We start from the raw sequence: 27,143 nt of genomic DNA on the forward strand, positions 1-27,143 counted from the left end.
CCCCCCCCCCCCCCCATCTGCTTGTGTCAGGGTCAACATCTCTTAAGGCAATGTTGATTTTTTTGGAGGGAGATGTGCTGTCTCTAGGCCCCTGCCCAAGCTGAGACTTGATTAATTGATTACTCTGTGAAAAAGTCCCTTTTGGACAGCAGTGTTGACTACTGCCACTACTTTAGTTCCTTTATGTATGTTCCTGTTAGTCATGCTTGCATAAAGCTTTATTTCCACTGTTGCAATGATTTATGTGGAGTATTTTGTGTGTTTAGCTATCATTCATGTTGATGTTACAGCTGGAAAGCAAGAAAGCCATCACTTTGTGCTCATTCAGCTCTGCAGATTCCCAGTAAGTTGAGGAAGGAGTAGGTAAGGTCAACTCCAATGGCATCCTCCTTGATCAAATGCACTGAACATGGACTTGCCATCACCAAGACCTTGTTTCACCAAAAAAAAAACAGGCACAAGACATCATGGTTACACTCATGATCTAAGCTTTGACACCTGATTTGAATATGCAATCTGGGGCACAGATAATGACAAAGGTATCCATATCACCTGAGCTAGGAGTGGATTGATCACCAACTCTGCTCAGCTATGTCACTCAAACTGGTACCCAAATGACAGCTGCAGCAGAAGCAATGCTGATAGAACATCAGTGTTAAAGAACTTGAGGACCCAAGCAAGCAAGACCCCTCCCACTAGTGCCTGAACAAAACTGGTGAATTCTAATCAACAACAATGGGAGAATGTCAGCAGCATGTAGGGTGGCCTCAAGGCCACTGTCGTCAGTGCCTGTGAAGACATTTGGATTATCTACCAGGAAACATCAAGGCTGGCTTGATGAGAGTGACCAGTAGATCCAAGAGTTGATTGACTGCAAGTGCAAGGCCTCTTGTGCTTGGCAAAATGACACCAACTCCAAACAAAAGAAGTCCTAAACTCCTTCCTTGAAAAATATTCTGTTTACCAGGGCTCCCCTAAGGAAAACAAGGTCCAATGATCATAAACTGCTGGAAGACAGTTTTAGACTGGACATAAGGAAGAACTTCTTTACTGTACAAATTTTCAGAGTCTGGAATAGACTCCCCCCAGAAGTGGTGCAAGCACTTGGGACACATTTCAAGATGCATTTGGAACATTATTGTGCTGGGGTCTGGCCCCAGCTGACTTTGTGCCCTTGGGCAGGGGGCTGGACCAGATGATCTCACAAGGTCCCTTCCAGCCCTAATGTCTATGAAATCTAAGTTTATGTAGATCTGTAGAAAAACTAGTTTCAACCATAAGAAGCTACATTAAATTTATTTTTCATGCAAAACTAACCCCCCTCTCCCTCTCTTTCAGACTTAGTTATTGGAAGCTTCACAAAATAGATTGCTGCAATGAGATATGTAGGAAAGCTGCAGAGAGGTTAAATGATTTGCACAAGAGACAAAACAGTGGAGTGGACTGAAATTAGTTTAGAGTCCTAGTCCTACTTTAAGTATTTCTTTGTGATTTGTTATAGCTATAGAATTAAGATCTCACCTGTCTGAAGCCCTAGATACTGCATAGCATAACACCCTCTATCTAGGGTCAGCAATGTCTTTGGGTAGAGTACCAAAAAACTCTGCAACCCTGACTTATAAGATATTGGCATGCAGGGGTGGATGGTGAGGGAGCCACAAGGGGCCCAATCCTTGTGACGGCACAGCTCCAGTCCCTTCCCTGCCATTTGCCCTGAGGTGTAGCCAGCAACAGGTGCGCGCATAAGCTAGGCCTGGGCTACATAGACCCCAGTGCAGCTGCCTGCTGTGAGCAGCCCAGGCTCCATGGATGGTGGCAAGGGCCTGCCCAGGGTCTGGACTAGCTGTGGCATGCTGAGCAAAATGGTTTCCCATGCCATGCTCTGGGTTGCTCTGTATTTTGGTATGCATCACAAGAAATGGACTCATGACCTCATGGTCACCTTTTCATATTTAGATTAGAAGGATATGATAGAAAAAATTAGATAAAAGCCCCACTAAAAGCAGACTATCTATACAGATGTTAAGTGAGCAGAGTCCAACTAACGCATTGCCTCTTCTGGGCATGTGCTGGGCTGGGTATGGGACTGTGCCAAGTTTTAAAGCATGTTTTTTGTTTTCATTTTTGTTTTTCATATCTGCAAGTGGCCTATATTTTTAAGATTCTCAGTTATTCAGGTCTCTGAGTTGATTATTAAGCTATCCTGCACTACAGTATGTTCTGCAAGACATCACTTAAGCTACCTATCAGATTTACTACACGTACACACACGGCTAAAATGACACTCATTTCCTTACGGCTTTTTGGAGAACTGTATAAAGAAAAGGAAGCAAACTGATTGGGGGGATTTCCAGTATTTTTTTTTCTTTTAATAATATACAAATGTAACAAAGCATAAATAAATCTATAAAGAGAGTTTTTAGATAAAATGTATACAAGACTTGTTTACTGTTCAACACGAAAAGTATAAAAGTTCATGTTGGGATAACACCTGTAGCCAAGAGGATAATAAATGTTAAAATAAGAAGGAAAATAACAATTAATATAATCACTTTGAAGTTTTTCCACCACATCTTCCTGGAAATCTTTGTTGATGTTTTTTGAAAAGCATCAGCCTGAAAGCAAAATGACAAATTTTATTTCTCAGGAACTGGATCTGTTGAACACTTGTACAGAAAATTTGTTTTTAAATATCCACACAAAAAAACCCTGAAGCGTATTTGACAGGTATACAGACTGTGGAGTGTCACCAAGAATGACCTGTTTTAATTGCCACCCACTCCCCCATTGCAATAAAAATAAATCTAACAGTATAAATACTTTTCTGAATTGTGAGATTGGACTGGAACTTTATTCAGCTAATTTGAATTGATGGTTTTTTCATTTTTAATTGCACTGTATATACAGTTTTCCATACTCACCAGTTCAAAAAAATAACAACCAAAAAACCCTATAGGTTCTTTCTACTGAACCTCTATGGTTGCATTTAAAAGATTTGCATGCCAATGAAAGGTGAAGGTCTGAGGCAAAATGTAGTTTCTTCTAGTAACAGGTCTTGTGCAACCTCCATAAAATAGGTTTGTTTGGAAAGGTTCACTTAAATGTTCAAAACAATTTTCCTCTAAAGGTGAACAGCTAATGAGTGTTTAAAAGCTTAGAAACATTACATTAAATTACTCACAGGAAAGAAACTTGTTTCTTAAAGAAATCTTACAGTTCACATACTAGTATAGTGATATTTTCCTGTAGTATGCATTAATGCAATATTCTAACATTTTCTTTCTGTCCCTGAAAACTTGTGTAATTGTCAACAGAAGCAAAGAGATATTTTATAGATTTCCTAGACTTCTAGGGTCAGAAAGGACCTGGTAGATCATTGAGGCCGGAAGATCATTAGGGACCAGGTAGATCATTGAGGCTCGAGGCAGGAAAGAGCGCTAGGTCCAATCTCTTCTTGAACACCTCCACGGTAAAGGAAAGCACTACCTCCCTTGGAAGCCCATTCCATATTTTGCCAGCTCTCACTGTAAAGAATTATGTTTATGTTGACCATTACTTTATTTTAGTAAAGACTGTATAAACTCATAGAACTTCACCAAAATTAAGGAGTTAATCTAAAGCCTTTGTGCATGTCAAATGTACAGGCTGCATGAGAAATTGTATCACTTACCACTGTTTGGAGATCATCTGTTCTGTCAACAAGCTCACTCAGTTTTTCTTCCCTTTGTAAAACCTTATCGATGTTTTTGGTCATAACATTTTTAACATCATCAACTTGAATTTGTAGGGTAGAAATTGTATCACTGGCATTCTTATTTTCTATCTACATAGAAGAAAGTAGTGAAGGTTTCTGTTAAGTGCTACTTCACTAACTTTTAAAATAAAATAGTTGGAAATACAGAGCAGCCTCTTACTCCTGAGCAGTGCCATACTCCTTTGAAAGATGGTGGCAAGGCCTAATTGTAAGTATAGCCTAAGTGAAGACTTCCTCTCCCCATCTGTGCATGTCCCCCTCCCCCTCTTTTTAAACTAAATTAGAGTAAAGGTGTTTATCATAGTGAACACCTGAATTTCTCTGCCTTATTGAATAGCTTAAAGAACACCAGTGAAAGAAGGTAAAATGTACTGTACCTATTTTGCTTCTTAACAGTGCATGTGAAAAATACTCCAAACCTTTTCTTCTTTTAAAAGAAGTAGGGAGGTGGCTTGAATGGAGAAAGGGTAGCTTAACTAATTAACTTGCTTCCTCCTTTAACTTGAGGCACAAAGTTCACAGTAGCTCTTTTCTTTCACTGAGATCAGACTTGACGTTCCGGATATTTTTAACAGTAACAAAAACAAACACACACAAAAACCCAAGCGGAACAACATTCCAGATCCTTTTTTTTTTTTTTCTAATTAAAATTTAAACCTTGTGTCATAAAGAGGGGAAGAAAAAGACCAGCCCAACATTTATGTATAATTTAGAGTAAATCCTTTATGTATATTTATGTATCCTTCAAGAGCTAGATTTATTAATGTTTTCAGGGAATACTCAAGTCTTCTCTGCACTAGGAATTTCCTAAGATTTTTTGAGTTCTCTGAGGTTGTTAATAAGCAGGTGGATTGGGGTGATCCGGTTGCCATAATATATTTGGACTTCTAAAAAGCCTTTGAAAAGGTCCCTCCACATCGGAGGTTCTTAATTAAATTAGGTAGTTGTAGGATTGCAGGAAATGTCCATTTGTGGATTAAAACTTGACTTAAAGATAGAAAGCAAAGAGTAAGTATAAATGGTCAGTTTTCAGGATGGAAAGAAGCAAGCAGCAGGATCTTCAAGGATCAGTGTTGGGACTAGTGCAGTTTATCATATTCATAAATGATGTGGCAAAGGGGGTTAAGCAGTAAGATGGCCAAATCTGCAGATGATCAAATTATTCAAAGTGGCAAAGACCAAGATGGACTGTGAGGAACTACACAAGGATTTGGTGCAACTGAGTTCATAGGTAACTAAATGGCAGATGAAATTCAATGTAGGTATGTGTAATGTGATGCACCTAAACAAAAATAACCAACCATACCTATGCTATCATTGTTATCACTATATTAGCTGTTACCACACAAGAAAGAAATGTGGGAGTTGTTGTGGACAGTTCATTAAAAACATTGGCTCACTGCTCAGCAGCTATCAAAAAGGTGAACAAAATGTTAGGGGTTGTTAAGAAAGGCAATATAAACCAAACTAAAAGTATCATGACCCTTAGTAAATCCATGGAGTGTCCACACCTTGAATACTGTGCCGGATTCAGGTGCCCACACCTCAAAAAGGATATAAAAGAACTAGAGATGGTACAGAGAAGAGCAACAAGTATGATTAGTGGTACAGAGGGATTTCCACATAACAAGACTGAGGAGGCTTGGCCTATTCAGTTTAGAAAAGAGATGCTTGAGGAAGGACATGAGAAGGGTTTACAAAATACTAAATGGCAAAGAAATAGAGACTTATTATTTACTCTCGCACAATACAAGAACTAGGGGGTCACAAAAAACTAGTCGGTAGCAAGTTTAAAACTAACAAAAGTTTTTTCACGCAGCACATAATTGAAGTGTGGTACTCATTGCCATCAGATACTGTGGAAGCTGACAGTTTAGCCAGTTTCAGAAAGGGATTGTATAAATTGGAGGAAAGGAGCATCAGTAGCTATTGAGCATAGGAGTTAGGGATACAGACTCTGAATTTAAACTCCATAAACTTTAAGGCTGCTTAGAGACATAGAGGGGGTGCAGGGACCCAAAACAGTGCTTTACTTTTAGCTCTGTGTGTCCACATGCTGAGCACAGTACATGCCCAGAAGAGGCATTGCATCAGTTTGACCCGGCTCATCCAGGGTCTGTATAGCTCACGTCTCAGCAGGGCATTCTGGAATTTGTATCTAATAGCTAATTTAATTTCCCTGTTTCTCTGGCAGGGTTTTGTCCAGGGCACAAACCCTGCTAGTTATACCTTTGGATGGTGTATCAGACTTTCTTTAGTGTTTTCTCAACTGGTTTGGTGTCCCCATGCTTGACAGACTGTAATGAATCCCCATCCTAGCTGCTGAATTCTCCCCATTTAAAATATAATTAATGTAGGTGTCTACCTTGAATTTGTGAATTCCACCGCTGGAGCCAGGGGCCTTACATTTTAGGTATGGGAACACTCTGTTGTTGTGTTCAGTGCCTCCATGCCATGACCTTCCTTCTCTCTGACTAAACACTTCTTGTCTCTGACAGAATGCTTCTCCCAGCTTAGAAGTCCTCAGAGTTTCACAGAGCAGAATGGGAAGTGAGGATTGGAGCCACAAAACAGTTTTGATATTGCACTGCTAGACACTGCAGTGCATAACTTCAGATACCTCAGACCAGATCCAAACTGATCTTGTTAGCATATGAACAGCACTTAAGTGGTTGGTACCTAAATCACAGAGTAATCCAAATTGACTGTGGTCAGTGGCTGCAAAACTGGTCTGGAGATTGATTTTGATGCCTCTGTTTTGCCAGCTCTCTTCTGTAAGACATGGATGAAGGAGATAGTAGTCTCCATTTGCTATTCTCAGTGGTTAGAACCAAGTTAGAGTGTGGGAGACCAAAGTCCAAAACTAGAATAATTTTAGTCATTGGGTTGGAGAGAGTAAGTGACTCCATAACAAATATTTAAAATAAAATGCTTTTAACCATTCAGTGGAGTAGAAAGTTAGAACTGATATCTCCTCCCTAACTACCAATTTGCTTTCTCTCGTCCAATAATTATTTAATTACTCTATGCAAAATAGAATGTTTTTAACAGATATACCTGAACAGGAAGGACTGAGACTCCTCCCAGCCAAGAATAGCCTGTAGCAGGGATATCAAATATCTGGTCTGTAAGCTGGACTTGGCCTCTGGAGCCATATCATCTGGTCTCAGGGGCCAGGAACTCATGGGTGCCAGAGGGGAGGGGCGAGTAGGAGTGGAGCCTGCCACCAAATTCCAGGATATGGAGCCATGTTTGTTATGTGTGTTGGTGATTAACCTGGTGGTTAGCAGGTGCATCAACTGCTGTGGGTGCTTGAATTGAATCTCAGGGTCCCACCTGGCTGCTGAGCGCTCTAACATCTGAGACATTGGATAAAAGGGCTCTTTCTTCCTCTGGTTTTATTCATGGAAATTAATTTCATAGATGAAAACAACTATCTGACTGAGCCCTGCAGGTAAGATGGTAGAGGAGTGTCTTGTTTGTGGAAATTGTAGGGTCTCCATGCCATGACCTTCCTTCTCTCTGACTAAACACTTCTTGTCTCTGACAGAATGCTTCTCCCAGCTTATAAGTCTACTGCACCTCCCACGTAGCACTGTAAGGACTTTGGACTTTAGACACCTAGGAAACTTCCTTGGTAAAATCATAGGTGTCTATGGATATGGGTAACTCCAGAAATAGACAGCAGCTGGACAGCGGTTTCAAGAATTTTAATTTTGTTCTTGGGTACCTGCAGCCTTACAGATTAATTTGCAGATGCTAAAACAAAACAAAACTGTGCTTTAACAGAAGAAGCAGCATGCTACTTTGAGCCAGCTCTGCAGTGTAGACTGGGTGCTTCAGAGGGGTTTTTTGGTGCTTTTAGCTAGAGCTGATTCAATCAGCTATTAGTTAAAGCACCAAAAAAGCCTCACCAAAGCATTTGATCTTTACAGATGTTGGGTGAGCAAGGTCCAACTAAGGTGCTGCCTCTTCTGGGCATGTGCAGGGCTTGGCGCAGGAGTTTGCTGAGTTGAAAGTAAAGCACTGTGTTCTTAATGTCTGCAAGCAGCCTGAGTGTCTGTGCATATTGCCTAAATAGGCAGGGCCTGGTTTAAACAGTGGGCCCAGCTTGCTACTATTGTGGTAGAGGCTGCTGTTTTTGCACCCAGATTGTAGTGCCCCACCCCCTTGCATGCCCTCTGATTGGCAGGTTTAGGGCCAGATTTAATTGGAGCAGCAGAGGCCTTTCCCCCCTTCCCCTGCCTCTCTGGAAGAAGATGGGGAGGAGAGAGCTTGGGGATGGGGAGGTGGGGGGGCTGTTTGCTCCTCCGGACAGGAAAACTGGGGCCTGGGGGGTTGGGGGAACCTGGGGGCTGCCTGGGCAGATGGTTCTGGCACCAGGTAGGGGAGGGGCTGTTTTTATTCCTCACGTGTGTTCTCTTCCCTTAACCCCAACCACCCAGGGCCCAGTTTTCCTGCCCCTCCTCTCCCCTCCCCATCCTCCCCCTGTCCTTTTTACAACCCCTTCCCACCTCCCCTGCTAGGCTTTTGTTGCTGGCTAAGAGATGCTTTCCGGAGCCAGCAGTAGCCATCATGTTGCAATGAAATGCTGTTATGGCTGCTTGCTGGGAAACTTTCCAGCAAGTGGCCATATTGTGGTATTTTATTGCAAGCCATATTTTTCATGAAAATCACTTAATTTCATGATTTTCATGAAAAATGCAAAATCGCAGTTTAAACCAGGCCCTACAAATAACAGGTCTTCTTACTGTAAGATGTACCCTACTCTTACCCCATCGCTTCTACTCTGTGGGATCTGAGTCCTTCAGAGCACTACAGAGCATTTTCTGTGGAACCAAGGTTGCAGGAGTAATATTTTGGAGCTGAAAACCTCTGCCTGTGCTCCTGTAGTACAGTGGGATCCCACTCGTGGTTTAGACATCTTTTATAATGGTAAGTCAAATATTGATCATCTTGTTTGGTGTGTTGCTTTTTTTTTTTTTTTAGCCCTTGTATTCACACCAAGCCTCAACACTGTAATGGATGTACATCTCTTTTTATGATAAGGCAAGCAATAACTTAATACAATAAGAGATCTGGAAAAGAAAGCCATTCCTCTGTAACTTTTGTAAATGCAACACTGTAATTCTAACATATTGCCAACCATGGAGCTAAGTTTTATGTGAATCTTGACAGCTCAAAGTGCTGAACAATTAAAGCATTTGACCAGCAGATGGCATAAACCTATTAATTGGCTATTGTTCCTCAAATATCAAACATTATTAATGAGGATAAACTTAAGGCAGTACCATATAATCATCATATACGTCCCACACTGTGTAGGAAGGGAGGAGGAGGAGGGGGAATAATTTATTGCTTTCTGAGAACGATAGCAGTTATGAAATTTTAGATCAAAGATAGAGGGGAATCTTAATTCTAACACCACACCTTGCCATGCTGTGCCATGCACCTTCATATCTTCCCACTCCAACACAATATAAGTACATTAAACTGTGTGATGGGTGAAGCAATGCATTTAGTTCTGCTTCAGACATTTATCGTTATAAAATGAAGTTTCAATACACCCCTGCTCTTTAGGGCAAGGTTACTGAGAATTCCTGTACCTACCACACCTCAGCCAGAGGATTATATTTCTCCACACCTTGTTGACAGAATAGGAGAGGTGTTTTTTCCTCTAAGATAAGCAAGGAGGAGCTTGTGGTTAGATTTTGTATGCGTGATAGCAGCCTGAAGTAGTGAGAAGTCCAAACAAGCTGCTTAGAAGATAATTTCTTGGATCTGTCTGTCCTGTTTTAGTGCTCCAAAAAGGGAATAGAAGCCATATAGTCTCACTTCCTATTTAATACATTTTAAATTTTAAATTTAATTTCAATCGCATGTAAGAGCTGACCCTCCTATACTACCTAACTTCTGTCTAAAATGTAGACATTGCTTCAGAGAGAGCTCCTGCTGATCAAAAAATGTCACGTGTGCAACATGGTGTGTTTTTGTTTGGTTGGTTGGCTGGTTGTTTTTTTTTTTTTTTTGGGGTGGGGCAGGAGTTAAGCTGGAATGATGGTTAAGAATAGTGTGGGAGCTTTTGATTTTGATTCTTTACTTTTGGCCATGTCAGTAGCTATTGTAGCTAACACAGAGACTTGGGTTCCAACCCTGAGCAATTTTCTGTACTTGTGCAGAATTATAGGGTTTGCCACAAGAGTTGGGGTCTTATTGTGAAGGATTTTTTCCCCTAGAAATGTGCACGTACATTTTAAGTATGCAAGTCATTCAGTTTACATCAGTAGGCCTATGCATGCATTTTTAACCACGTACATAACTGTAGGATTTGTCCAATGTTATAACTTTAGCCAGCAGGGGGCTCCAAACTGTTTTCATATGTACAGTAATGAAATCCTGTTACAAGCAAAAACTCACAACTGGTTATACAAATGGCTAAGAAGTTAATTTAATACAGTCCCTAGTTCATAACGAATTCTATTTTCATTTCTGTGCTCAAGATATTTTGGCTTAGTACTGCAAGCATGCAATAATAGTTTTTTGAGCATAAAATTAGTGCTGTTAAAAAGTGGGGTTTTCTGGATGATGGAAATACACACAGGGCTATCTTGCAAATGGAGGAACTGAAATACAGTGCTCAAGTCTGTGGGGAAAAAAGGGTTGAAAAGCCCCTTCCTTTTCTATGTGGGAAATGGGCCTCCACAGTTTATGAACAAGTGAGTGCTCAGTCACTTCTCACAGTTTCTTCCCCAACCTCCCCTATAGTTTTGAGAATAGCATCTCTATAAGAGTAACATGTAAGCAAGCTACGCCGCTGTCTGTCTGAGGATCACAATAGCATTTGGGGGCTGGTGACAGGCAGAAAATATTGTTGCCAGGGAATCTAGGGCCCAGGAACATATGTAATAGATTAGACTAGACTTCCATAACGAATTTGAGGAATATGTGTGCTAAAGAGGCAATTCAGTTCCTCCAATATGATGGAATATGAAACTGGAAACTTTTAAGAGAGGCAATTCAAGAAGTTCAAATCCTTTGCTAGTTTTCCTCTAAGGAACTGCCAATTGAGTCCAACGTGTTGAAAATGTGGTCTGTTTGGCACAGACTGAAATGAGACTCAGTGGTAGGACCAATAACAGCACTAACTCTAGTCCACACTATATATACATGTGCATGCAGGGATTAAAAATGAATGCATTAATGAATACTGGCATCAAAACATTTAGAAACTATATAGCACTGGATAATCCCTCTATTTATTTATGGAAAAATCCATTGAAATGTTAATGCTTTCTTTATGGGGAAAATAAAAATATTTAGAGTGTAATTTCCTAGATGCTGTAGAATCTATTTCTAACCATCCGAGGCACAACAATTAATTTAAGAAGAGTTTCTCTGGAAGTTGATTACCTGTGCCGAGTTTGAGGTTACTAATCTTTCACAACCATGTTACTAATCATTCCTCTTTCTGATAGCCTTGCAGTGCTAATTCAAACACTTTCTAATACTTCCTTTGTACCTATAGCTCTTTACAACATTGACCATACATTAACTGATCTTTTAAATGTGCTTTGAATAAAACAGAAAGAGTGCATTTAAAGTAACTTACCACAGGCATTTTTCTACCTCTCTTTCTGCCTCCTTATTCTTTGTAAGCAACCTATGTATGATCAGATGACACAGTGGAAAAGAACTGTTTAAAATTCTAGTTATCCTAGTAAAATATTAACTAGCTGTCTAGAGAAGCATTTTAAAGAAAAAAAGTGATAAGCTCATATGACTTAGTGTTCTGTCAAAGAGAGAGAGAGAATTCTTTTACTGAGAGAATCAAAGTTATTTATTAAGTGTATTTTCAGTGTCAAAACAGAAAATAGAAGGCTCTTTCTCTATTTTATGATAGCTGTAGTGATAAACTTGATTTACAGTACTGAGGATTACCTACCAGGCATTTTTGCAGCCCAGTTGGAAATCCGTATTGAATTCCAAAGAATGAGCAAACGCCACTTGCAATAGTGAGACCTTGTTAATGAAAAGCCTTTCAAATCTAGGGACATCAATAAAAAGAATAAATAGTTAAAGGGAAAGGTGTTGTATTAACTTCTGAAATCCAGGGTAAAATCTGCTAGGTAGCCTGAAAACTATGGAAGACCAACATCATCATTATATGCAAACTTGCATGGGTATGAATGTATTTAAGTAGCTGCTGTGGAAAGAACACGAGGCTGCATGCATGGTATGACATGGAGAAGTACAGCCACAGTTTTATATTTATTAAATATAGCTGTGGGTGGAAAATATTCAACCACTTCTGTTTGATTTATTTCAGAATTTGTATCTGGGTCTCACATTTCATGCAAGTTACCTAAATAAATTTATCATAAGGAAGATACCAACGCTATCTTTTCCTCACGAGGCCAAATTTGGCATCTATGTTCTGAGAACACCTCTGGATTAGATCCTACAGATAAGGTAGGTGGGGCAATGCCTGATGTGAGAATGAAATTATGGTTTACACATGCCAGAGCTAACCCTTGGTGCTGTCAGGATTTTCAGTGGTTGTATGTAAGCCCATCAGCAGAAATTGAAGTACTATGGGGACTTTAACAGCAGAAATGAGGATTTGAGGGCCCTCCAAAGGTAGGATGCAGCTGTGTGGTAGTTTTAAAAATCTTCATCACGTATAAATGTGAAACTTGGATTTCAATACATTTAAAAAACCTGGGTATATATTGATAAGCATGATGTAGTCATCAGAAGCCTCTAGCTTTCAGTACTTTTTTTTTTAAACATGGAACTGGCAGTGTAAGACAACTAACACTTTTTACAGTACAACAACACAAGCGCTGCTTTTGTAGCACAGTTGCAAGGATGTTGCATAAATATATTACATCCAGAAATATTTTTATTTGATAAAGTTAAACAAGATGACCTGGTGACTTCTGGCTAAGTTCAGGATCCTGAAGAAAAGAAGGATGGAGAGCAGCACAGTAAGGACCCTGGATTTCAGAAAGCAAGACTTTAACTTGCTCAGGGAACTGATGGGCAGGATCCCCTGGGAAGCCAGTTTGAGAGGGAGAGAAGTCCAGGAGAGCTGGCTGTACTTTGAAGAAGCTTTACTGAAAGTGCAGGGACAAACCATCCTGATGTGCAGGAACACAAGCAAGTATGGCAGAAGACCAACTTGGCTCAGCAGGGAATTCTTCAGTAAACTAAATCACAAAAAGAAAGCTTGTAAGAAGTGGAAACTTGGACGGACAACTAGGGTGGAGTACATAAGAGCATTGCTTGAGCATACAGGGATGAAGTCAGGAAGGCCAAAGTGCAATTGGAGTTGCAGCTAGCAAGGGATGTGAAGGGTAACGAGAAGGGGTTCTACAAGTATGTTAGGAGCAAGAGGAAGCTCAAGAAAAGTGTGGGTCCCTTACTGAGTGGGGGAGGCAAACTTGTGATGGAGGATGCAGAAAAGGTTGAAGTGTTTAGTGCCTCTTTCACCTCAGTTTTCACAGGCAAGGTCAGCTCCTAGACTACCGCACCAAGCAGCACAGTTTGGGAAGGAGGTGAGCAGCTCTCAGTGGTGAAAGAACAGGTTAGGGACTATTTAGAAAAGCTGCACATCTACAAGTCCATGGGGCCAAATGGGATGCACTTGAAGGTGCTGAGGGAGTTGGCTGATGGGATTGTAGAGCCACTGGCCATCATTTTTGAAAACTCATGGTGATCAGGATAGGTCCCAGATGATTGGAAAAGGTGCCAACATAGTGCCCATATTTAAGAAAGGGAAGGAGGAGGATCCAGAGAACTAGAGTCCCTGGAAAAATCGTGGAGCAGATCCTAAAGGAATTCATTTCTAAGCACAGTCAGCATGGATTCAACAGTGGCAAGTCATACCTGATCAACCTGATTGCTTTCTACAATGAGATGACTGGCTCTGTGGATGTGGGGAGACCAGTGGATGTGGTATACCTTGATTTTTAGCAAGGCTTTTGATAGTTTCCCACAACATTCTCACAGGCAAGCTGAGGATAGATAAATGGGACTACAAGGTGGATAGAAAACTGCCTGGAGCCTCGGGTTCAGAGGGTAGTAATCAATGGCTCAATGTTTAGTTGGCAGGTGGTATCAAGTGGAGCACCCAAGGGTTGGTTTTGTTCGATATCTTCATCAGTGATCTGGAAGATGGCATAGAGGGTGCCCTCAGCAAGTTTGCAGATGACACCAAGCTGGGGGGAATAGTAAATACTTTGGTAGGTAGGGCTAGCATTCAGAGCAACCTAGACAAAGTGGAGGATTGGGCCCAAAAGAAATCTCATGAAGTTCAGCGAGGACAAGTACAAAGTCCTGCACTTAGGACGGAAGAATCCCATGCACTGGTACAGGCTGGGGATTGGTTGGCTGGGCAGCAGGTCTGTAGAAAAGGACCTGGGGGTTACAGTGGAAAATAAGTTGAATATGAGCCAGCAGTGTGCCCTTGTTGCAAGGATGGCTAATGGCATACTGGGCTGCATTGGTAGGTGTGTTGCCAGTAGGTCAAGGGAAGTGACTATTCCCTTTTATTCAGGGCTGGTGAGGCCATATCTGGAGTACTGTGTTCAGTTTTGGGCCCCCCATAGGTGGATTAATGCACAGGCCTAGGGGCTGCCAGATGCCTGGGTTCCCATGGGAAATAGTGAGTTTCCCTTTGCAGGTGGGCAGAATTCCAGCCTGTGAGGGGCTGCTGGGAATGAGATGCAGGGGGCACTACCTGCATGCATGTGACCTGGAGCCCAGCCGAGGAGTGTGGAAAGCATTTCCCTCCAGTAAGTATATGGGGGGGAAGGGGTGTGATGGCATGCAGGTTGAGGACCCCACAGTGAGGAAGGGAGTGGGGCAGGCATAGGGGCTGGGGGTGCTGTCCAGCCAGGGCGGTGCATGGAACCTCAGGCTGGGCTGGGGAGCAGAACAGAGCTACGGGCAGCTTGACCAGAGGTGTGGGGTAGGGTGGGCTCCCTGCCGTTACATGCACCCCTGGGGGGAGGCATGGGGGAGCATGTGCCCCCTGCGGACTCGGGGCTCTCCGTTCTGTTGCCTTTGCCCTGGAGAGCCCTGAGCAGCCCACATCTGCCCTTGCCCCACTCAGCTCTGCTCTGGCATTGCCAAGGAGGGGTGGTGGGGAGCAGGAAGGAGAAGCAGACATGTGCCACCCCACCCCCAGTCTGGCCAGATCTGCTCGGCCAGATCCACCCAGCCTCCCCCATGGGCAAGGGACAGTGCTAGCGTCTTCCTGGTAGGGGAGCTGGGCTAGTGGGCTTGGGGGTGAGCTATAGTCATCCTAAAGTTTGCGTTAGCCCTGCTGTAGTCACCCCTTCCAGTGCCCCTGCCCTACCCTTGGCAGCAGCAGCACCAGGAGGCCTCTCTGCTGGAGCCCAGGGCCCCAGTAAACCTTAATCCACCACTGGGCCCCCACTACAGAAAGGATGTGGATAAATTGGAGAGAGTCCAGTGGAGGGCGACAAAAATGGTTTGAAGGTGGAACACATGACTTATGAGAAGAGGCTGAGGGAACTGGGCTTATTTAGTTCAGAGAAGAGAAGAATTTAATTGCAGCCTTTAACTACCTGAAGGGGGGTTTGAAAAAGGATGGAGCTAGAATGTTCTCAGTGGTGATGGGTGACAGAACAAAGAGCAACGGTCTTAAGTTAGAGCAAGGGAAGTTTAGGTTAGATATTAGGAAGAATTTTCTCACTAGGAGGGTAGTAAAACACTGGAACAGGTTTCCTATCCAGAGAAGTGGTGGAAGCTCTGTCCTTGAAGGCTTTTAATACCTGGCTGGACAAAGCTTTGGCTGGGATGAACTAGTTGGGGATGGTCCTGCTTTGAGCAGGTGGTTGGACTAGATGACCTCCTGAGGTCCCTTCCAGATCTAATTTTCTATGATTCTGAGATTCTATACATTGAGCTCACAGACCATTTAATTATCAGTATAGTCCAAAGGGCAAAAAGGAGATGCTTATAAAGACTAATAAATGGGTGAATTTGATAAAATGTTCATGAAGATATGCATAAAAGAAATCCCTTTTACCTTTTCATGCAATGCAAACAGTACAGTGCTGCTAAGCTGTTGTTTATGACACGCACATAATTCCATTAACAACAGATCCTGGTAGACAAAGCATAGGAGCAAAAAAAAAAAAAAAAAGGGATAATACTGCTGATATTAATTAAAATGTTCACTTTGACATATACTACTGATGAGCCAAAAATCAGTGAAAGATAAATAATTTGATTAAACAGTATTACGGTTCAGCATCACTAACCTAACAAAATTAAACAATATAGCTTTTTCAAAGCAAACCACTGAATTTATTTACATCTATGAATTAAAGAAGTACTTCTAAATTACTCCTTTATATCCATCCAGGATGAGATGAAATTAAGTAGTTACATAACAAACCAAACATGTTAAGTGGTTTTTGTGTAAACACGGACATAAAAAAACATGCGGGTATGACTAGAATTGGCATAATACAAGCAGATGCTTGACATGACTACTTGGCACATCTTGCTGAAGCATAGAACCTTTATTATTTCAAATCTGTGTTTTAGGAAGAGGCTGCTAATCCCATCAAATGTGTGCGTTTTTTGTAGTAATTTAATTAGGGTCATTGTAGTAATTTCATTTCACTGTCATCAGTCAAATAAGGCTGATGACAAGTGAAACCTTTTTTTCCCTCCACTTGCTCCCTGAAATAAAATTAGAATCTGGAGTGCTGGGAAGCCTCACTTCAAAGCAGTCAGCTCTACAGTAAAGAATTTGACTTGGAAAAACAATTGGAACCTAAGTTTCATCTGGCAGGATCAGTTGTTGTTTTTTCCTTTTAAGGGTTTCTGAATCCAGAAACATTTTGGAGCTTGCATTTCCATTTGGCAGTAGTAAGTCTTAATACTGATAGCTTGTTTTTATTTAGCGTAAATAAATATAATATTAAATATGTTTATAAACAAATTGAAACTTCATACTTCTGAATGATGGTTTCTACTTGTTGTTTGTAGTTGACAGACTAAATTTTAAGTGTGCGTGCCTGCGTGTGGCTTCTGAATATTGTCCTAATTCAGTTAAAAACAAAAACTGTGGCATGACTTCCCCTTTGGCTTTGGAGCTTTCTGCTTTATAAAAGCTCAGTGTTCTTGTGACCACCATGGAAGAAGCGCTGTATATCATAAAGCTATTTGAAATTAGTACTGTAAACAGGTTGGGTGTTTTCATTATTATTAGAACTGCTGAGTTTAGGGATTGGAATCAAAATCAGTAACAGTATCTGAGATTTTAAAGGATTTAGGATGTGGGAAGATTCAGTTTGTTTATATAAGAAAAAAAGTTTATTATATAAGAAAAACCAGAATTTATGATCTGGAAAGCTAACCCCGTACTGGGGGAATAAACAGATATTTGCATGCCCCAAGAGAAAACACAATAAGCAATGTGCGAATACTTGGTCTTGGTGAATGAAACTTACATCATAACTAATGTTTTGCTTTTAGAAGTTGCTTTGGGGTTTTTTTTAATTGTTTTTATAGTGCCATAAACTATGACTGATCTTGTCCTAGAGGGCACAGCTGTGTGATGGTAATACATAAAACAGCATTTCTATAGAAACCAGAGTTCTGAGATATTTTTAAACATTTAAAAAAAATGTTCCTGATTAGAACCCTATATTTGTTAATGCTAGCGGTGGTTTTCATTAACTATTTAAACACATTCTTGTGGCTAGACTTTTCCAAAAAAGCAGTCACTCAAGCATGGAGCAGAGTATCTATTGAGGCCTTTATGCTCTGTGAGAAACTGGCCCTAGTTGTGGGTACCAAGCACCTGAAAATCTGTACCTCTAACTTAGTTACAGCTTAGTGCAAAAACAGATTGTTTAAAAAACCAGAAACAACCCACCCACCTTCCCTTGAACTTTAAATCCGGATACATGGTAGGATGATCTTTCTTCAAGTAATCTCTCAATCCCTTCTTCTGCATCAGGTTCAGCTGGCCTTTACATAAATCCACTGTACATGTGGCAAAAATGATCTGGAGGCAGCAAAGTCAAAGTGCTTGTAAACATCCCTCAGAAAGGTGGGGGACCGTGCAGGTCACAGCACCATACTTAGTGGGCAGGGATCATGGAGCCAGGGAGAGTGAATGCAGGGGAAAGAAGGGAGCAGGGAGGCATGTCCTGCATGGGAGACCTCAGGGGGAGAAGACCAGATGGGGGTGTCTACCAGCATGGGGGTGGGGGAGAAGACTGGTGTGTGGGTGTACCAGCATGGGGGTGTGCCATTAGGGCGTGCTGAGACCCTGAGGGGTGGGGAGGTGCCCTCATTGGGGCGGGGGGGCAGGGTGCGTGTAAGTGAGCGCTTATGGCATGGGGGTGCGCCCAGGGTTTAAAGCGTATGTGGCTGCAGTGTGTGCCGGACAGCTCAGCTCAGCCCCCGCCCCCGTGTGTGTTTGAGCGTGCAGTGTGTGGGGCCCCGCACTCCCCTGAGCATGTGCGCGGCTGCCCCCCACCCCCCCTGGTCTGTACCCGGGGGTGGCTCCTCCAGCGGGTACAGCTGTTGGTGTCGCCCATTTGAGGGGGGGAGGCAGTTCCATGCGGCACCCTCAGGCAGTGGGGTGGCATGTCCTGGCTACACCGAGGTGCAGGGGTGTCAGGGCTGCTCTCTAGCAATGGGGCCGCAGGTGCCATGGCTCTTTGGCAGCCCTCACAATGTCTTGGGGACCACTCTGCGCCCCCCTCATCCCACCTTTTCATGGAAATTGACAGTGTGAGCTCTACCCACTCAGGCTCTGTGGCCAAACCCTATTTCACACTATTCAGAAAAATTCATTTAAGGTAGCAAGTATTTAGGATGTGGGAGGACTCAGTTTGCTATATAAGAAAAACCAGAATGTATGATCTGGAAAGCTAACCCCAGACTAGGGGAATAAACACGTATTTGCATGCCCCAAGAGAAAACACAACAAGTGATGTGGCTAGCAATGAAAACACAAGTGATGGCTTGGTGAATGAACTGTACATCATAACTATTCAGAAAGTGATGATACTCCTCCCCCCTTGCCTTTTACCATTTTACAAATGCTGATTTATTTTTTTTCCATGTCTTTTAAAGGAACTGACATAAGTTGTTTTTTGTTTTTTTTTTTAATTCATCTAATCCAGGCAAGGGACGACAGAAGGTTCAATTTAGGGGTTTTACACAAATATATTGGGGGCTGTACCCTAGGCTAACAAAAGCTGCGTGACTAAATGCATGCTCCAGATTGCATCAGCATTAACTAGCTATGTAGCTACTGTGTGCTGGGTCCTACAGGCTCTTCAGTCTCTCTCAAGCCATGTAAATAACTATGATTTTTAGCAAGCACTAATAAAATGTTAAAACTTGCCTTGAGTCCCAACCCAGAAACCTATGAAAGTGAATTCTGCTCAGGTTCTACAATGTGAACAAACTTCCCCACTCATAGGCAACATTATAAAGCAAAACTTCTCAAACTTTTCCTCTGCATGACTCAGTCATTCATGGCCCCATTTCCTCAGCATGGCTCCTTGCTCCCAACCCACAGCCCCCACCCCCATAGGCCCATCTGCTGATGTTGTGACCCCATTTGGGGTTGTGACCCACAGTTTGGGAACCACTGTTATAAAGTATAACAGGGTGTTTTGAAGGGGGAAGGAAAATGACAGAGCAGTCGCCTCTGTGGCCCTGCTCTTGTTCCCTGCTACCACTGATGCTCTCCTTGTGTACATCAGTGGGGAGCACTATTCCACTAGTGCTGCACACTGCATGGAGGTGGGGAACTCCAACACTATGGTTCCTTGCCACCCCCAGTGGGGCGGTATCCACTTCTCATTGCAGAAGCAATCTCTTCGGGCATAGGCTCCAACGTGAGCTGCTAATACTCCAAGGATTTCAGTACTTTTAAGTAGACAGTTTACACTCATTAGAATAATCTGTATATCATCAAAACTAACTCTTGCAAAGACAAATGGCAAAGTACTTTTTTTTTAATTTGTGTCTCAGGCCAAATCGGTCAAATTGGTTCCAAATTTCATCCACTCAGTCGTTTAGGTCCACGTAGTGTTACCACCAGCAGGTATCTTCCCTCCCAGACTCTTCAGTCTGCAGTTTCAGATGCTCATAAATCCATGGCAGGCATCCTACCCCTAAGCCTGGGGGTCTTGGGGTTTGGATGCCACCAAGTCTCGCTTGCTTTTAACCAACAAGCCAAAGAAGAAAGATAGGGAGAAATCCCCCATCTCCATAAAATAGGTGTGTAGCTGAGATCCTCCCAAGAGGGCCTGTCTGCAGTGCATTGGACAGGTCTCCACCCTTCATTGCACAATGCCACGCAATGTGATCTGACCTCCTTAGGAAAACCACCTCAAATGCACCCCCCCAAAAAAAACCTACTCAATTTCCTTAGTACTCCTGAGTTGAAGGTCCTTCAACTGTAGACCTGTACATTAGTCACAGTGAGTGCTAACCCCTCAGCAATCTTTACCCAATTTTCTCTTATAGTATCTATACCTCTATAAATTTTACAATTTTAGAAGGCAGGGCCAACATATGTAAACCCAACTCACTTGGACCCTTGTATTCAAACTGTTAAAAAAACGGGTAAAAGCATGTCAGCAGAGTCAAAACAAGTAAAAAAAAACATTCTCACTCCCCCTTGGCCATGCATACCTTACAGATAAGGGACAAAGTTCTCAGTGATCTGACCCTGCATATTAATAGTATTATGCAGTCAGCACCACAGAGAGGTTGGCTTGAGAACACACATATAATAACAGGATTACATCGATTTAGCAATATTTTGTTTATGTAAGGACTCTACTAAGCTGCAGTATCTTTATATTCCATCCTGGCAACAGGAATAGCTCTAGGCACAAATTCAGTTCCTAGTGGGATTTTGTCTAGACTTGAAGAAGAGCTGGACCATTTTGTTTGTTTGTTAGTTGCTCTTTATGCAGTGCCAGCAAAAGGGATACACAGGATTGGTTTTGGAAAAAAACAGGAAAATAGTAGCTATTTATTCTTTTAATTCCTCAGGAGGTAGGTTTTTTGCACATCAAATGTTTCTAAAACACTACTCAGCAAAACAAACACAAACAAAAATTACATGCTGGCTAATTATAGTAATTACATAATGGCACTTGTTCCCAGTACAGCAATTTTGAAAGATGTAACAATTAGGTTAGTTTTAAGTCTTATTATTTCTCTATGTATTTGCAAAGTGGTGAACAGCATGTACATATTTAGCTGGCAAATATGCTGCTGACATCTGTACTTTAACTACTCCAAGCTGAAAATGCTCGCATTGTTGTCCTCAAAGGACTTTAATTTTTCTTTTTCCAACCAATACTCTGCTAAGGCTGTGTCTGTTAGTTTTCATTTCAAATTTCCCTTTGCTCCTTCCATCAGTGCAGCTGTACCAGACTCAATTAAAGGCTAGATGGTCTCGTAGTAAAAATGGCAGTGGGTGCTATTATCTTATCTACACTAAGGTTTGAATGTTTTCAATATAGGTGGAAAATTAGAAAAAAATGATGTAGATGAGACCTGCACAGCTAATATTGCTCTCATGGAAGCTAGTATGCCAGTTCCTACAAGATGGTAGCACCCTTGGTTCTCTTTCACGTAAGTGAAAGTTTGAGAGTGCTTGGGACCAAGCAATACTGGCCAATTGGTGACTGGCTAACTGACTGTAAGAAATTCCAATGGGCTTCAATGGGGCCAAATATCCAGCTCCAGTTCCAACTCATCGTGTTTCTTTTTGTTCTCATGATCTGAAGGATGAATTTTTTGATCTCCTAACAAATTTCTGGGGTTCGGAGCCTAAGTTCCATTGATTTTTTTTTTTGGGGGGGGGGGGGGGGGGCTGGGAAAGGGGGGGGGGGGGGGTGGTCATTTGTGAGGTGAGTTCCCTTTACACTGTAATTTGAATCCTCCCTCCCTCATCACCTCTATGCCACCCTTTGACAGGTTGGCTGCTTTACAGACCATGTTAGCATGCTTCCTAGAAATCTCCATCAGCTATTTGTTTGGCAGTGCAAAAGGAGAAATGACACGTTTTTAAAGATCTCATGTGCTGTAATTTGTATTGCTTCTCTCCACACCTACAGAGGGGTTTGTTGGGAGGAAATCCTGCTGAGCATTGCAGACATTACTTTAGCTTTTGATATGAATGATCTACTTAGGTTAGTAGAAAAGGAAGAGCATAGTGGCAGAGCTAGCCCTGTCTCCCCCAGTAGAGATCTACAGAGGTAGTAGGGGAAATCATTTGTTTGTGCTGTTGAATTTTGCTGGACCCTTTGGGATGAAAGATGTCTTACTAATTGTTTTTGCATATTCACCTATGAAAACTAAAGGGAAAGATTAGCAAGTTGTAGCAGATATTTTCTAGGGTTGTGTGAAGTTTCTGTCCCTGATTTTGGTTCGGTGGAGATTCACCCTGATTTGGTGGCCGAATCTCTGAATCTGAATTGAATCACAGGACCCTTTAATCTCTCTGCATTGATTAGGAAGTCTCTGGATCAGTTCGGAGAGATTTGGATAGATTCGGCGATTTGGACATAGATACAGCTCTAAGTGTTTTTTTTTTTTTCTCTCTACGTACCTCTCAGAGCCCCTGGTACCTAATTCTACAGTGCTGGGGCAGAAGCAGCATCCCACAGAAGCATGGGGGTCCCCAGCGCACTCAACAGCAGACCCGGAAGTGGTCCAGAAGCACTTCCGGTTCACTTCCTGGTCCACTGGGGAGCATGCAGATGGGGTCCCCCGTGCCCCTCTGGCTCCTCGACTGGTCCCTCCTGGGTCTCCTGTGGGGAGGGCACCCAGGGCCCTCCGTGGCCAATTGCTGAGTTGGAGGGCCAGAGGGACCGGGGCGGGGCCCATGTGTGCTCCCCAGCAGACCTGGAAGTGGACCAGGAGTACTTCTGGTTGACTTCCGGGTTTGCTGCCGAGCATGCTGGAGAGCCCCTCGCACTCCTGTGGGATGCTCCATGTACCCCATCATCACAGCAATCACAAGCCACACTGCTACATCAAGGTACGTAGAAAAAAACATTTAAAGTTGTGCCTGTATCCAAGTCACTGATTCGCTAAATCAGCATTGAATCTTCAGATTTGGATTCAGCTGAATCGAATCAGGGACATTGATCCAAATCAATTAATCGAATCACTGTCCTCGATTCGGGCCGAATCTGAATTGAATTTTGCAGAGCCCTAATATTTTCTTCTTTTATGTAATAATCGTGATGGGGTTTTTAAAGTTTTAAATTGATGTTTTTGAAGCCATAATATTTTATTATATTGTCAAATCATATCTTTGCTTTATGGTACTACCTTCTCTTTTATATACTTTGCAATGGTAAAAAATAAATTCTATAAAGACAAATTACTCTCATGGTATCATTTATACCAATGTCAAGTTGAGTATAAAATACCACTGATAGTCCACCAGAAATTCAGTAGTAGAATGTTCTTGTATTTATTATTATGAAGTTTATAGTTCATTAATTCTGTATCTCAGAACTTCAGTACAGATGTGAAGCAAGTAGAATAACCAATAATAAAGTTTTTGATATATGATCCTTTTGCCATGTTTTCTTCCCTTGAGTAATCCTCATTCTTCTGATTAGCCTCATTGGTTTCAATGAAACTGCTTATAGATAAGCAAAGCAAGGTTGCTTTGGTAATATCTTTTATTGAACCAACTGTATAGTTGGGAGAGAGATTAGACAAGTTTTTGGATCTGCAGTGCCCTAGAACTGATTTTGTGAGCCCCTGTCTACCTGTACTACTCATGGAAGTTTTAACAGCATATTTCATTCTTTATGTATAATTTTTGTCGTACTCATGTCCTGAAATTAACCTTTGGGTATTTTTTGTATTTTGAGAGTTATTTATTTAACATCCAGTTGCACTTCTTATGTTCCCACAAACCATGCAATAATTAAAATGAACAAAAAGATTGGAGGCAAAATCCTCTCCAGGAACTCCAAAGGCTTTTAAACTTTCTTTAAGCTTCTTTCAGATATCTAGGATGTGTACAGAAGTTGCTTTTTTCACCATTTAAAGTGCTTTATTGCCGTGACTTAACAGAAGTACACAGCTTTACAGCTCTTAAAAATAGATAGAGCACTTTAACTTTTGTTTGCTAGAAATATTGAGGGGTACTTATCATGCTCACTGATGCTGTGAATTAGCTAAAATCTATAACGCTGACGCATGCTATCATTGCCTCCAGGCACCAAAAATCTTTACACGATGATTCCTTTTTCATTTATGAGGTCTTCATCAGACTAATAGGGATTAGACTTGCCAAATAATGTGATTGAAATGAACGATGAAAATGTCTTTGTTCTGGATAAGTAGATTGGATAATGTTTTGTTTGCTCTGAATTTGTTTAGATTTACTAAATTTCTGACAGGAAATTATTATTAAATGGTTATATCTCTATCATGACATTTATTTTTGTAAATGTTGGCTATGTGTTTTTTTATTATGCCACTTTTTAAATTTTGTATCTTATTCAGAGGAATAAGATAGAAGTTCAACTCTTCTAATGCAGTAACCATTTGCTTGATTTTCTTTACGAATGGGAAATAGCTTTTCATGGAAATAATAAAATAAATTAATCAATGTGATTTGCAAGTAAGTGAAGAAAATTAACTTTAGGGACCTTGTAACCTATGCTGTAAACACGCTGGTGCTGGTTCAAAATTTGCTTAAACTTGTGTACAGTCTTCCATTATTGAGGTTACTATCCTATATAAAACAATCTGTCAAGATTTAGCTTTTGAAGCCATGGCACAGACTTTTGTTAATGTTTAATGACTGAACCTCTGACAATGAGGAGCAATGTCTTTGGATAACTGAATCATGAATTTGACTACAATAATAAGTCTCAGGATCAGACTAGATCCTGAGGAGTGCTGAGCATTTGACAAGACCCATTCATTTCAAGAAATATCTCCAGTTTCTTATTTCTTACAATTTGATTGTTGGTGAAGTGCATTATTGCTTCCAAGTTGGTACTGACTAAAGTGCTTTGTCTTATCTGTGGTGACTCTATGGCTGTGTCCAGGTGAGCATGGCCATGCAGAATGTGGCACTGCAGACATGTCTGTGGCACCACATACTGCACATTCAGCTGTTCTCCATGCCACAAGGAAGCAGTGTGGGGTTTGTTTTTGACCCTAGGGGTCAAAAAAAACCCACGCAAAAAAATGGAACGGCATATGCGGGGGCAGCGTGCGCCACTCAGAACTGGAGCCTGGCTGGCCGGAGCCATGCTCCAGCTGCTGGCCAGGTTGCGAGGGGCAGAATTGCTGCTGCTGTAGCCTCAGGAGGCCCCCAGGACTCCAGGTAAGGCTGCTGGGGCCAGCCCAGTGCTGGCCCCAGCCTCCCCTACCCCACCTGGGGTAACCTGTTGTGCGCCAAAGCGTGGGTGGCACAGGTGTTCCCTGAGGACAACTAGCAGCAGCACAAGGTGTCCTCCTGCTAGTTGTTCCTGGGGAACCAAACGTCCATGCTCATGTTGATACGGCCTGTATGGCTAGAACAACCATGCTTCACATGCAAGATATATCTGAGGTCCTAACTAGAACTGGCTGTAAAGCAAGGCTTCTAAGTAATAGAGAATTGCTTTACATTTGGTTTTGGTCCAAAACCAACTGGAACAAAACTTGATTGAAATTTCTCACGCACTGGGCACTCCAAAAAAAATGTACTCATGGCAACATTTCAAACAGTCCAAACTGTTTGGTGTAAGGCGCCATATTACATAGAGTAAAAGGTAAAAAAGGGCTTAGATCACATATTTCCCATTGTTCACAAGGTGGCAGAATTTATTTAAACAAAACAAACTCCAGTTTTATGAACTTAATACAGATGCTATGGAGAACTTTTTAAAATAGCTACCTTTGTATGCAAAAGTACTCCTTTGGGGAGAATTGCTTTTTACCATCATCATCGTCACAGTCTGATGTACAATAGATTTTATTTACCTGGTTGAAAAACTGAAACGAGATGAGAGAATTCTGCTTTACTTCTCTGCTGAATTAAGGTTTTTTTTTTCTTTTTTGTTTTTGTGTTTTCAACTTGAAAAATACCTATGTTATGTATTTAAGTTTAAAGAAAGTTCAAAATCAACAATGTGACAGTCTATGTACAACCAGTATAATTTTCAGAAAATTTATTTATTTTTTAAATAGATGTTTGTTGGTAACAAAACCATCTCTTGTTTCTAAATACGGCATTTAAAAGTTGCATTTCAGGTTTGATGTACCACTTACTCTTCAGAAATATTAACATTGGAATGGAAGGAACCTCCATAGTCATTAAGTCCTAACATCAGTTAGGTGTCACAAGCAGGGATTAATGATTACATCAGACTGTCCTGGATTATGTGGCAGTTCAGTTATGTGAAGGAAGCTTCTCACTTCACTTAGGATCACCATTGCTTCTCAGCCTTGGAGTTACAATCTCAAAGTGGATCACAAAGCAATCTTTTGAGAATTTATTTATTTTCTAAAAAATACAAATATCCGTAGAGGCAGTATAAGCTTATGGAAAGAGTATAGGATTTGGAGTTACGAGACCTGAGCTTTATTTATGGCTTTGGGACTGTCCTTGGGTAGGTCACCTTACCCCTCTATGCCTTGGTTTTCTTATCTTTGAAAGTGTGAAATATTGAATGTGCTCTGTTGGTGAAAAGTGCTATATGAGTCGTATGGTCTTTTTACAGCCGTTAGTAGTTTTATTGTGATTAAAATCTTCAGAAGTTTTCATAGGGCATGTCTACACACGTCGCTATGACAATGTTGTTACTGCGCCGTGATTTAGTACTTCTAAAAGGAAGTACTGCGCCATATGCACAGCACATGGTTATTTTCAGCAGCTGTTTCACCATAGCAGGGCACTACCCTGGGGGGAGTGTATTGCTATGGCAGAGTAGCTGCTGTAGTAGCAAAGTAGCTGCTGTAGATGCCCGCAGATGCTATGTTGCCACAGCACATTGCTACGGTGATTTAGTGCCATGTGTAGACGTGCCCATGGTTGGCCTAAATTTGCTCCAATTTAAGATCAGTTGGAGTATCATTATTGTGAGTAGATTAGTTAGGCTGACACTGAAAGCTTTTGAAAATCCAAACTTTAAGCTCTTTGCAGCAGGCAGGCACTGTTTGCTCATTTGTGTTTGTGGAGGATCCATCATGGGGGGTTTAAATAGTATTACCGTACACCAGGGATCAATTTGGGCCATCATGCCTCTTTGAATTCTTTCAGTTTGCAAAAGCTGATTTTTCCTCTGGTTACAGAATATACTGATTTTTTTTTTTTTTTTTTTTTTTTTTTTTTTAT

At 41.6% G+C, this 27,143-nt stretch overlaps 1 protein-coding gene and 1 long non-coding RNA gene across 3 annotated transcripts in view; one reads left to right on the forward strand and one right to left on the reverse strand.

Annotated features, from left to right (window-relative positions):
- Positions 1–2,341: 2,341 nt before the first annotated feature.
- Positions 2,342–11,448, reverse strand: LOC109303801 (vesicle-associated membrane protein 8-like). The gene is made up of 3 exons (XM_019526080.1): positions 11,364–11,448; positions 3,671–3,823; positions 2,342–2,615 (listed from the first exon to the last, which is right to left on the reverse strand). Exons 1-3 carry the CDS (start codon positions 11,370–11,372, stop codon positions 2,475–2,477), a joined length of 303 nt encoding a protein of 100 aa, XP_019381625.1. The 5' UTR covers positions 11,373–11,448; the 3' UTR covers positions 2,342–2,474.
- The window catches only part of LOC109303803, a 56,922-nt gene continuing 41,226 nt past the window's right edge, over positions 11,448–27,143 (forward strand). Inside the window, exons 1-3 of one of the 2 annotated variants that reach the window (XR_002099229.1) lie at positions 11,448–11,987; positions 12,081–12,223; positions 16,791–16,943. This is a non-coding gene — a long non-coding RNA (uncharacterized LOC109303803). The remainder of the gene's footprint in view (positions 11,988–12,080; positions 12,224–16,790; positions 16,944–27,143) is intronic. The other variant, XR_002099230.1, reaches the window with a different exon arrangement.

This window comes from Gavialis gangeticus, unplaced genomic scaffold, assembly GCF_001723915.1.
Source record: "Gavialis gangeticus isolate Ggan-Ray unplaced genomic scaffold, GavGan_comp1, whole genome shotgun sequence".
Classification (NCBI taxonomy): Eukaryota; Metazoa; Chordata; order Crocodylia; family Gavialidae; genus Gavialis; species Gavialis gangeticus.

Bases quoted from the DNA above. Each gene is read 5' to 3' on its own strand.
- LOC109303801 (XM_019526080.1), bottom strand. The intron at 2,616-3,670 runs GTAAGTGATACA...TTTTGCTTTCAG, and splicing joins CAGATGATCTCCAAACAGTG to GCTGATGCTTTTCAAAAAAC.